Source organism: Notolepis coatsorum, assembly GCF_963971535.1.
Source record: "Notolepis coatsorum genome assembly, chromosome: 1".
NCBI lineage: Eukaryota > Metazoa > Chordata > Actinopteri > Aulopiformes > Paralepididae > Notolepis > Notolepis coatsorum.
The window spans coordinates 302479580-302492965 of record NC_140165.1 but is presented as its reverse complement, the minus strand read 5'-3'; the positions used below and the strand labels follow the sequence as shown (position 1 = coordinate 302492965).

The 13386-nt window shown below is 45.1% G+C and overlaps 1 protein-coding gene across 1 annotated transcript; it reads right to left on the bottom strand.

The window, feature by feature from the left end:
- Nucleotides 1-2832: 2832 nt before the first annotated feature.
- LOC311230937 (actin, cytoplasmic 3) lies at nucleotides 2833-5167 on the bottom strand. Its single transcript, XM_084317390.1, has 5 exons — nucleotides 5069-5167; nucleotides 4542-4781; nucleotides 3619-4057; nucleotides 3323-3504; nucleotides 2833-3166 (listed from the first exon to the last, which is right to left on the bottom strand). Exons 1-5 carry the CDS (start codon nucleotides 5144-5146, stop codon nucleotides 3023-3025), a joined length of 1083 nt encoding a protein of 360 aa, XP_084173516.1. The 5' UTR covers nucleotides 5147-5167; the 3' UTR covers nucleotides 2833-3022.
- Nucleotides 5168-13386: the final 8219 nt, after the last annotated feature.

Below are 13386 nucleotides of genomic sequence, written 5' to 3'. Positions count from 1 at the left end.
TATCAGCGAGCCATATGCAGATTTTGCCTAGTTCCGAGCTGAGTCGTCCGCAAACAGGAACAAGTTGCAGTCACAAGCTGACGACATGTCATTTGCATAAATTAGGGTACCGTTTACCTCCACCATATGTTCTCTCCCCTCCAGGTAGGATTGCATCCAGCTCACTGATAGACTATCAAAACCAATTGCTTTTAGCTTGTCAATCAGAATGGTGTCGAAGGCCTTTTGTAGGTCCAGCATGACCATGCCGCAGTATTTGCCCGCGTCCACCTCTTGTTTGATGTGATCGTATAAATAGAGAAGGCATGTGTCAGTAGAATGGGATGTTCTGAAGCCAGATTGGAATTCGTAGATTAGATTTTTTTTCCGCGAGGTACTTTTCGACCTGTTCGTATACTATTTTTTCCATGACTTTCGAGATGGAGGTAAGGTCTCCACCGAACGGACCCAGAATCAAGCGTGCCAAATTAAGTCACGTTAATGTCCACTGTAAACTTGTTAACATTTTGTAGCAATGCTAGTGGTGGAAGGGAATGAGGTCGGCTAGCCAGTATCTGGTTTGGTAAACTGGCAAGCTGAACCCATTTGTTTCCATTAACATTGCTACAAAATGCTAACAAGCTTTGAGTGGATATTTTCATTAACCACTAACCAGTGCAGATTTAAAATGTATTTTCAACTGTTTGACATTGCACATACTAAGGTTCTAAAAATAAACCCTTAATTTATTCCAAGGCTGTAGTTTGGCCAACTTTACAACTGGATGCTGTGATGTGAATGCCGTCCATGTGAGTTTACCTTGACATGTTTTTTCAAATTCAATGGAGAAGTGCATTAAATAATTTTAATGCAAAAAAAGTGTCCCGTTTAATTTCAGCATCATCTATCGCAGAACCCATTCCATTGTGGGCCGAGTGTATGCTTGGTCTCATTCCAGCCTCGCCTAAACACCAGCTGATGATTTCACTAATTGGCTCATCTCAACTAACTCACCTGGTGCAATGTGTAGTTAAAATGATGGAATGAGTTTGAGACACCTGGTCTATCCCTTGCAAGTACATTTAAAAGTAGAAACTTTTGGCTTTTACGCAAGCGTTTTTAGCCAGATACTCGAGTAAGATTGAGACGGTACCCATAATTTCACTTAAGTATCATTTCTGGATACTTACAGGGCAGTGTGATTGAGGGGCAGGGATGATCTTGACCTTTATTAAACTGAACCTCATCTTATCCCTTACCACAGAAGTAAACAAGACACCCATGTTAGCAATATATTTCAGTTTAATAGGCATGTTAAATACAATCATCGTTTCCTCCAATTCTGAGACCTCCAGAGATTTCCCCAGATGCTGCCCTAAAGAAACATTTACTTAAAACTTGACCCTACATTCCAGTAACGGTAAGATTCCGGAGCAGGGTCCTGGAGGGGTCAGTGATGTCAAGTGTCTTCTCTGCAGGATGTTTTGACTGGAGGACTCATGACGTGTAGCATTCCAATGTGTTCAGATTTGAGATCTAAATCCTTAAGATCCCTTCACAAATAGCAAAACAAATGTAGACAATGCTGAAAATAATAAAACCAAGATAAATCCCATCAGATAAAATTTACCATTTTATTAATAATGTAGTTAGTGTTGCTCAGTGTTGCTCATAGCCAAATCTAACTTATAAAGCTAGATACACATTTGAAAACAGCTACCATCTTTCAGGTACATTATGACTATGAAGCAGACCACCATGTTAGATTATGAAAGAAGTCATAATGCATTACTAAACACCATGTTATTTCCTTCCCAGCCCTTCCCAGAGACAGTCGCATTTCTCTCCTCTACCGCCGCCTCTACTGCTCCATGGAGCCCGACGCTGCTATGCTCTGCTTCGTGCCGGTTGCCGGACTATACTCAAATCAACTCTAAATGGATCTAATCAGTGGATTGCATATTTTCTTCAAGAAGCAGAATAAGGCTAACCCTCTCTGCCTATTGGGACATCATAATCGGGCTACCAACTTGAAGACGGTCATTTTTGGATTAGCGAAGCTTTTGGACTGCAATAAGAAGATTTTGGATCTGTTTACCATGCACAGGACCTACCAAAATGAACTGATTAAGACACTTGGACACTTGGACTAATAATGCATTCAGTCATTTGGACGGAGTTGTTAAAACTCACTCCACTCAAATCAATAGAGTTATATTTCACTCTATTCAAATCAAATTTAAAGTGACGTGGCTGGGATAAATGTGCCAGTCAGTCAGCCAAAACAAATTCCTGGACCAAGGTCGAAACAGGGAGCTGCTGGAGTCGAAGGCCCTCTGGGAGATAAGAGTGGCAAGCGGCTTCCCCCACCCCCACTCCCTACCCAATCCCCCCTCCCGCGTGTACGCCCGGCGCCACTCCCACGTGATGGTGACGGCAGCCGACTAGTACGCGTGCTGGAGGGGGAGCCTAAATGACTGTCTCATCACCAAAGCCTGATCCCCCCCGTCCCTCCCCCCTCCTGCTGGACAATCTTTCCACCCTCCCTCCCGCCACCTGGCGCAACGACACCCCGGTGTTGTCGCAGCCGACTATCGCATATGGTGTCTCAGGCATTCTGTAGTCGACATGTGTCAACAAATGTACATGTCTGTTTGAATTTATGTTGTGCCGTTGTTACTGTAAAAATGTAATGATTGTGATATGTTGTTGTTAATTAGACGATGAGCTGTATGTGTGTGTCACTGGAATTTCCCCAAGGGGATCAATAAAGGAATATCTTATCTTATCTTATCTTATGTTACCATTACGAAGGAGACAAACTTGGGGTGCTTTTTTACTCAGCCAAAAAAAACATTACCGTCACCGTCACCGTTCCAGTTTTTAAATCCTGAGTCAAGCGCCAAAAATAACTGAAGTCATGCCAATGAGTTGGTCGTCTAGGCTCTGCGCCTGAGTGTGTATGAGAATGTGTGGTGTGTGGTTGTTTTGCGCAGAGCTGAAGTCGTTGTTGGGCATTTGGTTGGGGGAGGAAACTGTCTGTTTAGAAGTATTTGCGGTGGACGATGGAGGGGCCAGACTCATCATACTCCTGCTTGCTGATCCACTGCTGCCTGAAGGTGGACAGAGAGGCCATGATGGAGCCTCCGAGCCAGACAGAGTACTTGCGCTCTGGTGGGGAAATGATCTGTAGAGAAGACAGGAGAGAATCCGTTAGATGAGCGTACCAGCTAGTTGCTACTTGTCTTCAACAAGGCAGCATAGGGAAATCCCTATGAAACAATTGCCTACTTGAGCATAATGATCGGAGGCTATAGTAGTGCGTTTGGCCTAGTCATCTCACCTTGATCTTCATGGTGGATGGGGCCAGGGATGTGATCTCCTTCTCCATCCTGTCGGCAATGCCGGGGTACATGGTGGTACCTCCAGACAGCACAGTGTTGGCATACAGGATCTTACGGATGTCGACGTCGCACTTCATGATGCTGTTGTAGGTGGTCTGATGGATACCACCGGACTCCAAACCTGGAGAGAAGAGGCACAACGGCCATCAGTGAAGTGGCGATAACGGATGCTAGCACTATAGGCAAGAGGTCTCATCTGGGCAGTTTTTGGGAAAGCAGTGATCCGACCACTCACCGAGGAAGGAAGGCTGGAAGAGAGCCTCTGGGCAACAGAACCTCTCATTGCCGATGGTGATGACCTGTCCGTCGGGCAGCTCGTAGCTCTTCTCCAGGGAGACAGAGGAGACAGCGGTGGCCATCTCCTGCTCGAAGTCCAGGGCGACATAGCACAGCTTCTCCTTGATGTCACGCACGATTTCCCTCTCGGCTGTGGTGGTAAAGGAGTAGTCACGCTCCGCGAGGATCTTCATGAGGTACTCTGTGAGGTCACGGCCGGCGAAGTCCAGACGCAGGGTGGCTTGGGGCAGGGCATAACCCTCATGGATGGGCACTGTGTGGGTCACACCGTCACCGGAGTCCATGACCATACCGGTGGTATGACCGGAGGCGTACAGGGAGAGCACAGCCTGGATGGCAAGATACATGGCGGGGGTGTTGAAGGTCTCGAACATGATCTGTTGGAAAGACATGAGAAAAGTTGAATATTGGGTGTGGCAATAAGCAAGGCTTTAGCTGTGGGCACTGCACTCAATAGATGCAGTAGTGTGCATCTTAGGAGGTTAGTTTGAGAAAAGGTGCAGCAATACATTCCTCACACATAAGTTGTGCATGTTAAGATTCTCAAGTGACTTGCGCTCTCATTACACTATGGTGTGGGTCTACTGGTTGAACTAGCATCATTCTTTAAGACAACAAGTGCAGAGAAAAGCAGCACACAGTCAATAGAAGACCTGTAGTTTCCAGAGAAAGACGGATAGATCATCTTATAGGAGGGGGTCCTGGAGAAGAGGGGGGGGGGGAAGTAAGAATGGAGGAAAAGGAAAACCAAGAAGGAAATGGCCTATAGCCTATCTAACAAAAGATAGTATGACAATAAAAATGGATACGAAACTTTAAACATCAGCCATAATGAACATGCGTGTGGTGGTGGGTTTATACCTGGGTCATCTTCTCCCTGTTGGCTTTGGGGTTAAGGGGGGCCTCTGTGAGTAGGATGGGATGCTCCTCGGGGGCGACACTCAGCTCGTTGTAGAAGATGTGATGCCAGATCTTCTCCATGTCGTCCCAGTTGGTGACAATACCGTGCTCAATGGGGTACTTGAGGGTGAGGACACCCCTCTTGCTCTGGGCCTCGTCACCGACATAGCATTCCTTCTGACCCATACCGACCATCACTCCCTGGGCAAAGAAAGAAGTGGTATGGTTAGATTCTATGTTTATATAGCCGTATACCACCATTGAGCCAAGATGACCCATCATTTAAAGTCACTGAAAAGTGAAATCCAGTATGTCATTATGTCCCAAATAACAATTAGCTCGACAGTGGTGGAAAGCATTGTCAAGTAATTAGCACAATACCACGGTTTTAAGATGTAGCTAGTTCACTCTTCCAACTACCTGATGTGCTAATAAAAGCATGCACCTTTTGTTTAAGCTAACATCGGTAACGGCCCGGGTTTTCTCACCTGATGTCTGGGGCGACCGACGATGGAGGGGAAGACAGCACGAGGCACGTTGTCTCCGGCGAATCCGGCTTTGCACATACCAGATCCGTTGTCAACAACCAGTGCTTCCATGGCTGAACTGCAAAAAGTACGACAACAGTTAGTCAAAGGCTACTTCTTTTATGTGGCGTGAAGAGTCACATCCACATCCGAACAGCGCCCCTATGACGCAGCAAGTCATCTCTTCCTGTTGCCGACAACTGCAGTCCACGCGCTAAACCACGAGGTGGAGCGAGCGCGCCACATTCTGGGAGCCAGACAAAGGAAGCGGCGCTGCATTCTGTTATATCACCATTTAGACATTTCAGATCCCGATACGACCACTCCCTCAAGTTTAACAACCCCCTCCTCCCATCACCACTGACCCCCGCCCCATTCAAACAGACCGCTTTAGAGCTCAAAATCTGCCACTGAAATCTTTGCTACAATGTCACTGCGTCATAACTTTGAATAAAACTCACCCACTTCATTCATTGTACCCAGGATTACTCAACCCAGGGTTCAAAATTAAGGGGGGCTTGGGGCAAAATGCCCTCGAATATTTACCAAATGCCATCGAAAATCAGTTAAGGGGGGGCAAGAAAAGCCCCAGACAGTTTACTAATTATATATATATAATTATATATATGCTCTACAGTGCGAGTGTGAAGGATCATACTGGGTCTGAGTTGTGTTTGATGTTAAATGAGAATGTCCCGAGGGGGAGTCGAACAGGGGGCTCCCGCGTCCGCGGGCGACGACACAGGCCACTGCACTAAGAAGTGAATTCACTCCTAACTACCGTACCTATGCGTCTGTTAACCCTGTTATGGGGAAGTGAGTTTAATTTACCAGCCCGCACTGCCACAGTCACTCGTCAACACACCTGTTTCCGTGACTGTGGACATACCCACGGGCTTCCCCGTTACACGAGCATTTCACTCATATTTGCCCCTAATAATATGTGTGTGCGAACCGGAAAAATCATTTACTCGCAGTGTGCGAGTGAAGATTACAAGTCCCACATTCCACAAGGCGCATAAACGTCCAATCACAGTAGAGTTTCCTGCGGTGACGCGGCTGGTTTCATGCGAGTGAAAGGAAATGAGAACACAGTACGCACTGGAAAACAAAGTCACGGTACCGGCATAGGCAAGTTATACATTCAGAATCAGACAACGCAAAAAATTTAGCCAGCCATGAACCCCATTCATTTTTATTTTGAGCAAAAGAGACGAGGAGAAAGAGGAATCACGTGAGGCAGCTAATGTTACTGAGGCGGATAACGTTAGCGAAGTTAGCACACGCACATACACTGTGGGCCAGCCAGTGACTTTGGTGGTGTGTGCTATTGCACAGATGTGTGTCCCGTTTGCACACGCACATGCACACGCACATAGTAAGCCATCACTGGGAACCAGTGGAGGTTTCTCTATGACAACACATGAAACACAAATGCACTCATAATTCATAATCATTATTAATTTACATATATATATATTTATTTTTAAATTAATATAATTTTTTTTTATTAGAAATGTTTTCCTCTGTAAAAAAATGCCAGTGATTTTTTTTTCTTCAAAAATGGCCAAAATTGACAGCTCTGAGCAGGCCTGCACTGCAGTAATGACTGCAGTATATTCGTGCAGATGGCTGCACAGGTTGACCCAGGATTAAATAAATAATAAATAATAGCCAATCAAAATAGGCTATTAACGTCATCTAAGCACGGTCTGTGCAGTTAAACTCTTGCCATTGAATGGGGGGATTGAATGATTGACAGCCCTTGACATCCAATACACGGAGGTTGAATATGATTGGCAGCCTTGAAAATCCAATCAGAGGTTGCTGCATTGCACAGTAAAAACGGGTCCAGCTGCAGGTCCGTAGGTTTGGTTTAGCTGGGGCCAATCTCAAGTTTCTCAAGTTTCTTTATTAGTTGTCATACAGAAGTACAGAATACTTTTATACAAAATGTAACAGAAAGAAGCATTTTGTATAAAAGTATTATGTACTTCTGTATGACAACTAATAAAGAAACTTGAGAAACTTGAGATTGGCCCGAGCTAAACCTAACCTACGGACCTGCAGCTGGACTGGTTTCACTGCAAGCTAGTAGTTTAGTAAGCTGTACAGCTATAACAACACAGTAGGCTAAATTAAACTTTGCACCAACATTAGGACCGAAGTATAAACCAGCAACTGAGCAACATGAAGAAGTGGACTTATGCATCTGGATCAGAAAAAAAGTTGTGGATGAAAAAGTAAGTAGGCTACAGTGTTTGTAAAAGCTTGTATGCTAACAGTAGCTAGCCAGCTTAGCCTACATCACAATGATGATCACCAAGCTAACGTACTGTACACACTGTAGGGCTGGGCAATTAATCAAAACAGAATCGCGATATCGATTCATAGACCTATGCAATCTCATTTCTAAGTTATGACGATTTTTCTTTTATTAATTTTTTATTTTTTTTATTTTTTTTACTTTTTAAATGATTTTATCTGGGTTGAACATGATTTGTGGAACTCCCTCTGGTGTTGTGGTCGTGGTATTCACTGACCTTTGGGAAGTATTTCGACATGCACATGGGTATCTTAGTGGTGTAGTGTATCTTGTAGACCAGGCCCATTGCAAGTTGCTGTACTCTGTCGTCTACTCTAAGCCATCCTAGGTTGTCAAAGTGGGCAGGGGTGAGGTGGGTTTTAGGAGTAAGGTCAAGCAGTAGTCTGACCGGTTTGTTTTGTGATGTTTGTAATCTTGTTTTTAGTGCCTTTGAGGTGCTTTGGTACCATGAGGTGCAAGCATAGTCGTATTACCCTTGAATGAGTGCTCCTGTTAGTCTTCAAGGTATTCTTGTTTACCAGAGGAGGTCCGGTACAGGAATCTAGTTTGTTGGTTGACTTAGTTTTATTACATTGGATCCCATTTTGTCACAGGAAAGATTTGCCTCTATAGGATGGAACCCAGGTAGGTAATTTCATCTTTCCTTTTAAGATAAGATAAGATATTCCTTTATTGATCCCCTTGGGGAAATTCAGGCATCATAGCAGCATGGGGGAAGTGGGGGGGGGGGGGGGTACAGGTAGTGAAAACAACACAAGCAGTGTAAACAAATAGGTCAATATAATTTACTATCTAACTAACTGAAATATATTTTCACAGTGTCACATAAGGTGCAGTATGCATAAGGTAGTGTTATAATTTACTATCTAACTAACTGAAATATACATTATTCATTATTCACAGTATCACAGTATCCACATAAGGTGCAGTATGCATAAGGTAGTGTTATTGTCCTACTTGGGTTCCTATTAGTTCTAGGTCGATGTCTGGCAGCAGTCCCTGCCCACTGTTGTGGAGCTTGATGGCCACTGGTATGAAGGACTGTCCGAGGCGGTTAGTTGAGTCTGTGGCTTCCTTGTCACCTTCACCTAATATGTTTTGATCTGGTCAGGTGCGCTGTCACCTAATATGTTTTGATCTGATCAGGTGCGCTGTCACCTAATATGTTTTGATCTGGTCAGGTGCGCTGTCACCTAATATGATTTCATCTGGTCAGGTGCGCTGTCACCTAATATGATTTCATCTGGTCAGGTGCGCTGTCACCTAATATGTTTTCATCTGGTCAGGTCCACTGTCACCTAATGTTAATATGTTTTCATCTGTGTCCACTGACCACTGACACACAGTGGGGGATGTTTTAAAAATATAATTTAATATATAATATAATAATTTGTGCTTCACCTAAAAATTTGGTCAGCAGCCTCCACTGCTGGGAACGCTCAGAGGAAAGGGGGGCTGAGAATATCTGTGTCTATCTGTGTGTGTGTGTGTGTGTGTGTGTCTCGCTCTCTCTCCTTCTCCCTCTCTACATCTCTCTCTCCTGAACCTATTTCATTCAAAAGGAAGACATTGATGGACAGTAGCTATAGGTATAAATTATAGCTCAGTTGACATTACACACACTTCTGCAGTCCCTCCCGCCATCTCTCTCTCTCTCTCTCTCTCTCTCTCTCTCTCTCTCTCTCTCTCTCTCTCTCTCTCTCTCTCTCTCTCTATCTCTCTCCCTCTCTCTCCCTCCCTCTCCTCGCTAGTTCTCTGCCTGTCAAACCCCGTTTGAGGAAGTGTCGGGTTACACTATGCCTACGTCCCCGACACACACGCAGTCAAGTTTGTGTATGTGTGTGTCCCCGACAAGGGAGAGAGATGGCGCACACACATTACCAGTGTTGGGCAAGTTACTTTTAAAAAGTAACTAGTTACAGTTACTAGTTACTTCTTCCAAAAAGTAAGTAAATTACTTACTCAGTTACAAATTATAAAAGTAACTAGTTACTTCAGAAAGTAACTATTGCGTCACTTTCAAGTAATTTTTCTTTACATAAACAACATACACAAATCTAAACTATTTTAATGTTGCTGTGGGACAAAGTGAGACTAGCCTCCAATCAAATGCCATGTATGTAGATATTATTATGATTACTATGTTTATATAGTGGATCATACAAATACAATAGATGTTTTGGAACTTTTGATATCATGTATTGCCCCTCAACAGGCCACAACGTCGCGCTCTCCAGACTCCACGACGAGGTAAATAGAATACAAGCGGCGAACGTTAACGCCGCCATTTTAGTGCTGGGTGATTTCAATAGCGCCAATCTGAGAAAGGTATTACCTGACTTCTATCAGCATGTGACTTGCAACACCAGAGGCGGTAACATCCTAGATCACTGTTACACGCAATTTAAAGGTGGCTACAAGGCTCATTCTGATAGTCGCTTTGGTAAATCAGATCACGCGTCCATCTTTCTTTCACCTATGTACAAACAGAGAATCAAAAGTACTCCTGTAGTCTCGCGAGAGGTGCAGAAATGGGATTTGACATCAGAGGAGACGCTCCAGTCTGCGTTTGACTGCACAGACTGGAATGTGTTCCGCGACACAGATAACATTAATGTCTACACGGAGACAGTGCTGGACTATGTTTGTACTGTGGTGGAAGAAACAATCCCCACTACCAAAATGAGAGTTTACCCAAATCAAAAACCCTGGGTAGACAAATCCGTCCGTGAAGCTCTGAGAGAGCGCACCAAAGCATACAACGACGGCCTAGTGGCAGGCAACATGAATGACCACAAGGTGGTGCGATACAACGTAAGGAGGACAGTGTCAGAGGCCAAACGGCGCTACAGGGATAAAATTGAACTCCAGTTTGAACAAGCTGACTCTAGAGCTATGTGGCAGGGGCTCAAAACGATGACAGACTACAAAGGCGCCTCCCTCAAACTGAACAGTGACATCTCCTTAGCAAATGACCTCAATACCTTCTATGCGAGGTTTGATGCTGGTAATAACAACACCAGCTCACAAGCCACGGCAATGGGGGGGGGGGGGGGGGTCGGCTGCTGATGGAGGCGCAGTGTTCAGGGTAACAGAGCATGAGGTGAGGCGGACCTTTAAAAAAGTGAATATCAGGAAGGCAGCAGGTCCGGACGGCATCCCCGGCCGCGTCCTAAAAGTCTGTGCCGACCAACTGGCCCCAGTATTCACTGACATATTTAACCTGTCCTTAGAACAGGCTGTCATCCCCACCTGCCTGAAGAAGTCCACTATTATCCCTGTACCCAAAAAATCCAAGCCTGCTTGCCTCAACAACTACCGCCCTGTAGCTCTCACCTCCATAGCCATGAAGTGCTTTGAGAAGCTAGTAAAGGGCTACATCTGCTCCTCCCTCCCCATCAACATGGACCCCCTGCAATTTGCATACCGCCCCAACAGGTCCACGGAGAACGCCATAGCCCATGTGCTGCACACAGCAGCATCACACCTGGACAAGAGGCAGGGGAACTATGTGAGAATGCTATTCATCGACTACAGCTCGGCATTCAATACCATAGTCCCCTCCATACTCATAGCCAAGCTCAGGGACCTGGGCTTGAACTATGACCTCTGCCAGTGGGTCTTGGACTTCCTGACTGGCAGACCCCAGGTGGTGAGAGCAGGCAACTGCACCTCCTCATCCATCACCCTCAACATAGGGGCCCCCCAGGGCTGTGTTCTGAGTCCCCTCCTCTACTCCCTGTACACACACGACTGTGTGGCTCAGCGGAGTAGCAATACAATCATCAAATTTGCTGACGACACAGTGGTGGTGGGCCTGATCTCTGCCAACGACGAGAGGCCTACCTGGAAGAGGTCAAGGTCCTGGCGGGATGGTGCCAGGAAAACAGCCTCTCCCTGAACGTCAGCAAAACAAAGAAGATGATTGTGGACTTCAGGAGGTCGGGGGTCAAGGACTACAGCCCCCTCAGCATCGACGGGGCACCGGTTGAGAGAGTCAACAGCTTTAAGTACCTCGGAGCCTACATATCCGAGGACTTGACATGGACCACACACATTGACAGTGTTGTGAAGAAGGCACGACAACGCCTCTACTTCATCAGGCGCCTAAGGAAGTTCCAAGTCAGTCAGAAGATCCTTAAGAACTTCTACTCATGTACAATAGAGAGCATCTTGACCGGCAACATCACCTCCTGGTTTGGGAATAGCACTGCACAAGACCGAAGCAGACTACAAAGAGTGACACGTTCAGCCGAACGCACAATTGGAAGGGGGCTCCCCACCCTCCAGAACATTTACAACAAGCGTTGCAAGGGCAAGGCTAAGAGAATCATTAAAGACTCCAGTCACCCGAACAACTGCCTCTTTGAACTGCTGCGGTCAGGCAAGCGATACCGGAGTCTCAAGGCGAGCACAGAAAGACTCAGAAGAAGCTTCTATCCCCAGGCCATCAGGCTGCTAAACGAACAATGAACACTACACAACAACAACCACCAAACGCACATAGCACACACATCCACACGCACACACACTTTAAACAAACACACTGTAGCACCCACTCCACACACTTTATAGCACACACCCACTTTAAACAAACACACTGTAGCACCCACTCCCCACACTTTATATTTATTGATGAAGGATTGCACTACAACTCGTACACCTTACTGTAAATTGTACCTAAATTGTACCTCATCCCATTTCTGCTTTGCACTATATAGTGCTGTACATTAGTACACTGCATAGTATTGTATATTATATGGTAACTCAGAACATTGTACATATGTCTATACCGAACACTGTGACCTCATTTTCTTCTTCTAAATTACATGCTATACTATGTTATTTGATACTATCTTGTCTAGCACAGTCTCTGGAGCGTAACAGTAAGAAGCATTTTGTATGAAAGTATTCTGTACTTCTGTATGACAACTATTAAAGAAACTTGAAACAACTGGGCAACATTAAATTATGCTTGTTAAGCACTATACCAAAAATAAATAACAAATATATACTGATTGATTGAACATTTTAATTAACAGATTGCAGAATGGGTACAGTACAGTTCAATACACACAATTGTTAAGGGGATGCAGACCAGAGAAAGACTTTCGTCTTGTTTACATCAGGGTCATTTATGACATACACAACATACAGATATAAGAATCTAATCGAATCAACTAATCTAATCATGACATTTAAGACATGCATGACATACAGATATATATATCTCTGACTCTGAGCACCTGAAGACTGTGCTATTAAACCAGGAAGTGCAGCACTATGTCAGCAGAGTAGAGCCTCCACTACTGCAGTGCAACACACAACTAACACAAGAGTGAACAAAAAACGCTTATTGACCCACGGTCTGTCATTGACTGCTCGCTTGTGTTGTTCGTTGCATTCGTTTTTTGGATTATTTGGCCGCCAAACAAACTATCAAAACGTACACGGACCTGCGGTCTCACGCTGACTGAGTCGCTTGTGTTGTGCCTGTGTCAGACTCTGGAGGCACCCGCCCACCTCTACCTTTGATTGGCTTACCATGACATTTTACTCATTTTACTTTACGCTGAGGTTGGCTGAGAAGGACAGAATGCCTCTCGGCACAGAGATCTTTCTGATGAAAAAAAAAAGCTTCAATCGCATTTTTTGGCAGTAACGGTAACGGCGCTATTAAGATTGGAAGAGTAATCATTACTCGTTACTGAAAAAACTAACACTGTTAGTAACGCCGTTCTTTATAACGCTGTTACTCCCATCACTGCACATTACACACACTTCTGCAGTCCCTCCCGCCGTCCTTCTCTCTCTCTCTCTCTCTCTCTCTCTCTCTCTCTCTCTCTCTCTCTCTCTCTCTCTCTCTCTCTCTCTCTCTCTCCCTCTCGCTCGTTCTCTGCCTGTGAAAACCCGTTTCAGGAAGTGTCGGGTTACACTGCACTACAACCATAGA

Bases quoted from the DNA above. Each gene is read 5' to 3' on its own strand.
- LOC311230937 (XM_084317390.1), bottom strand. From the start codon at position 5,146: ATGTGCAAAGCCGGATTCGCCGGAGACAACGTGCCTCGTGCTGTCTTC. The intron at 4,782-5,068 runs GTGAGAAAACCC...TTCTTTGCCCAG, and splicing joins TCGGTCGCCCCAGACATCAG to GGAGTGATGGTCGGTATGGG. The intron at 4,058-4,541 runs GTATAAACCCAC...TCTTTCCAACAG, and splicing joins ACAGGGAGAAGATGACCCAG to ATCATGTTCGAGACCTTCAA.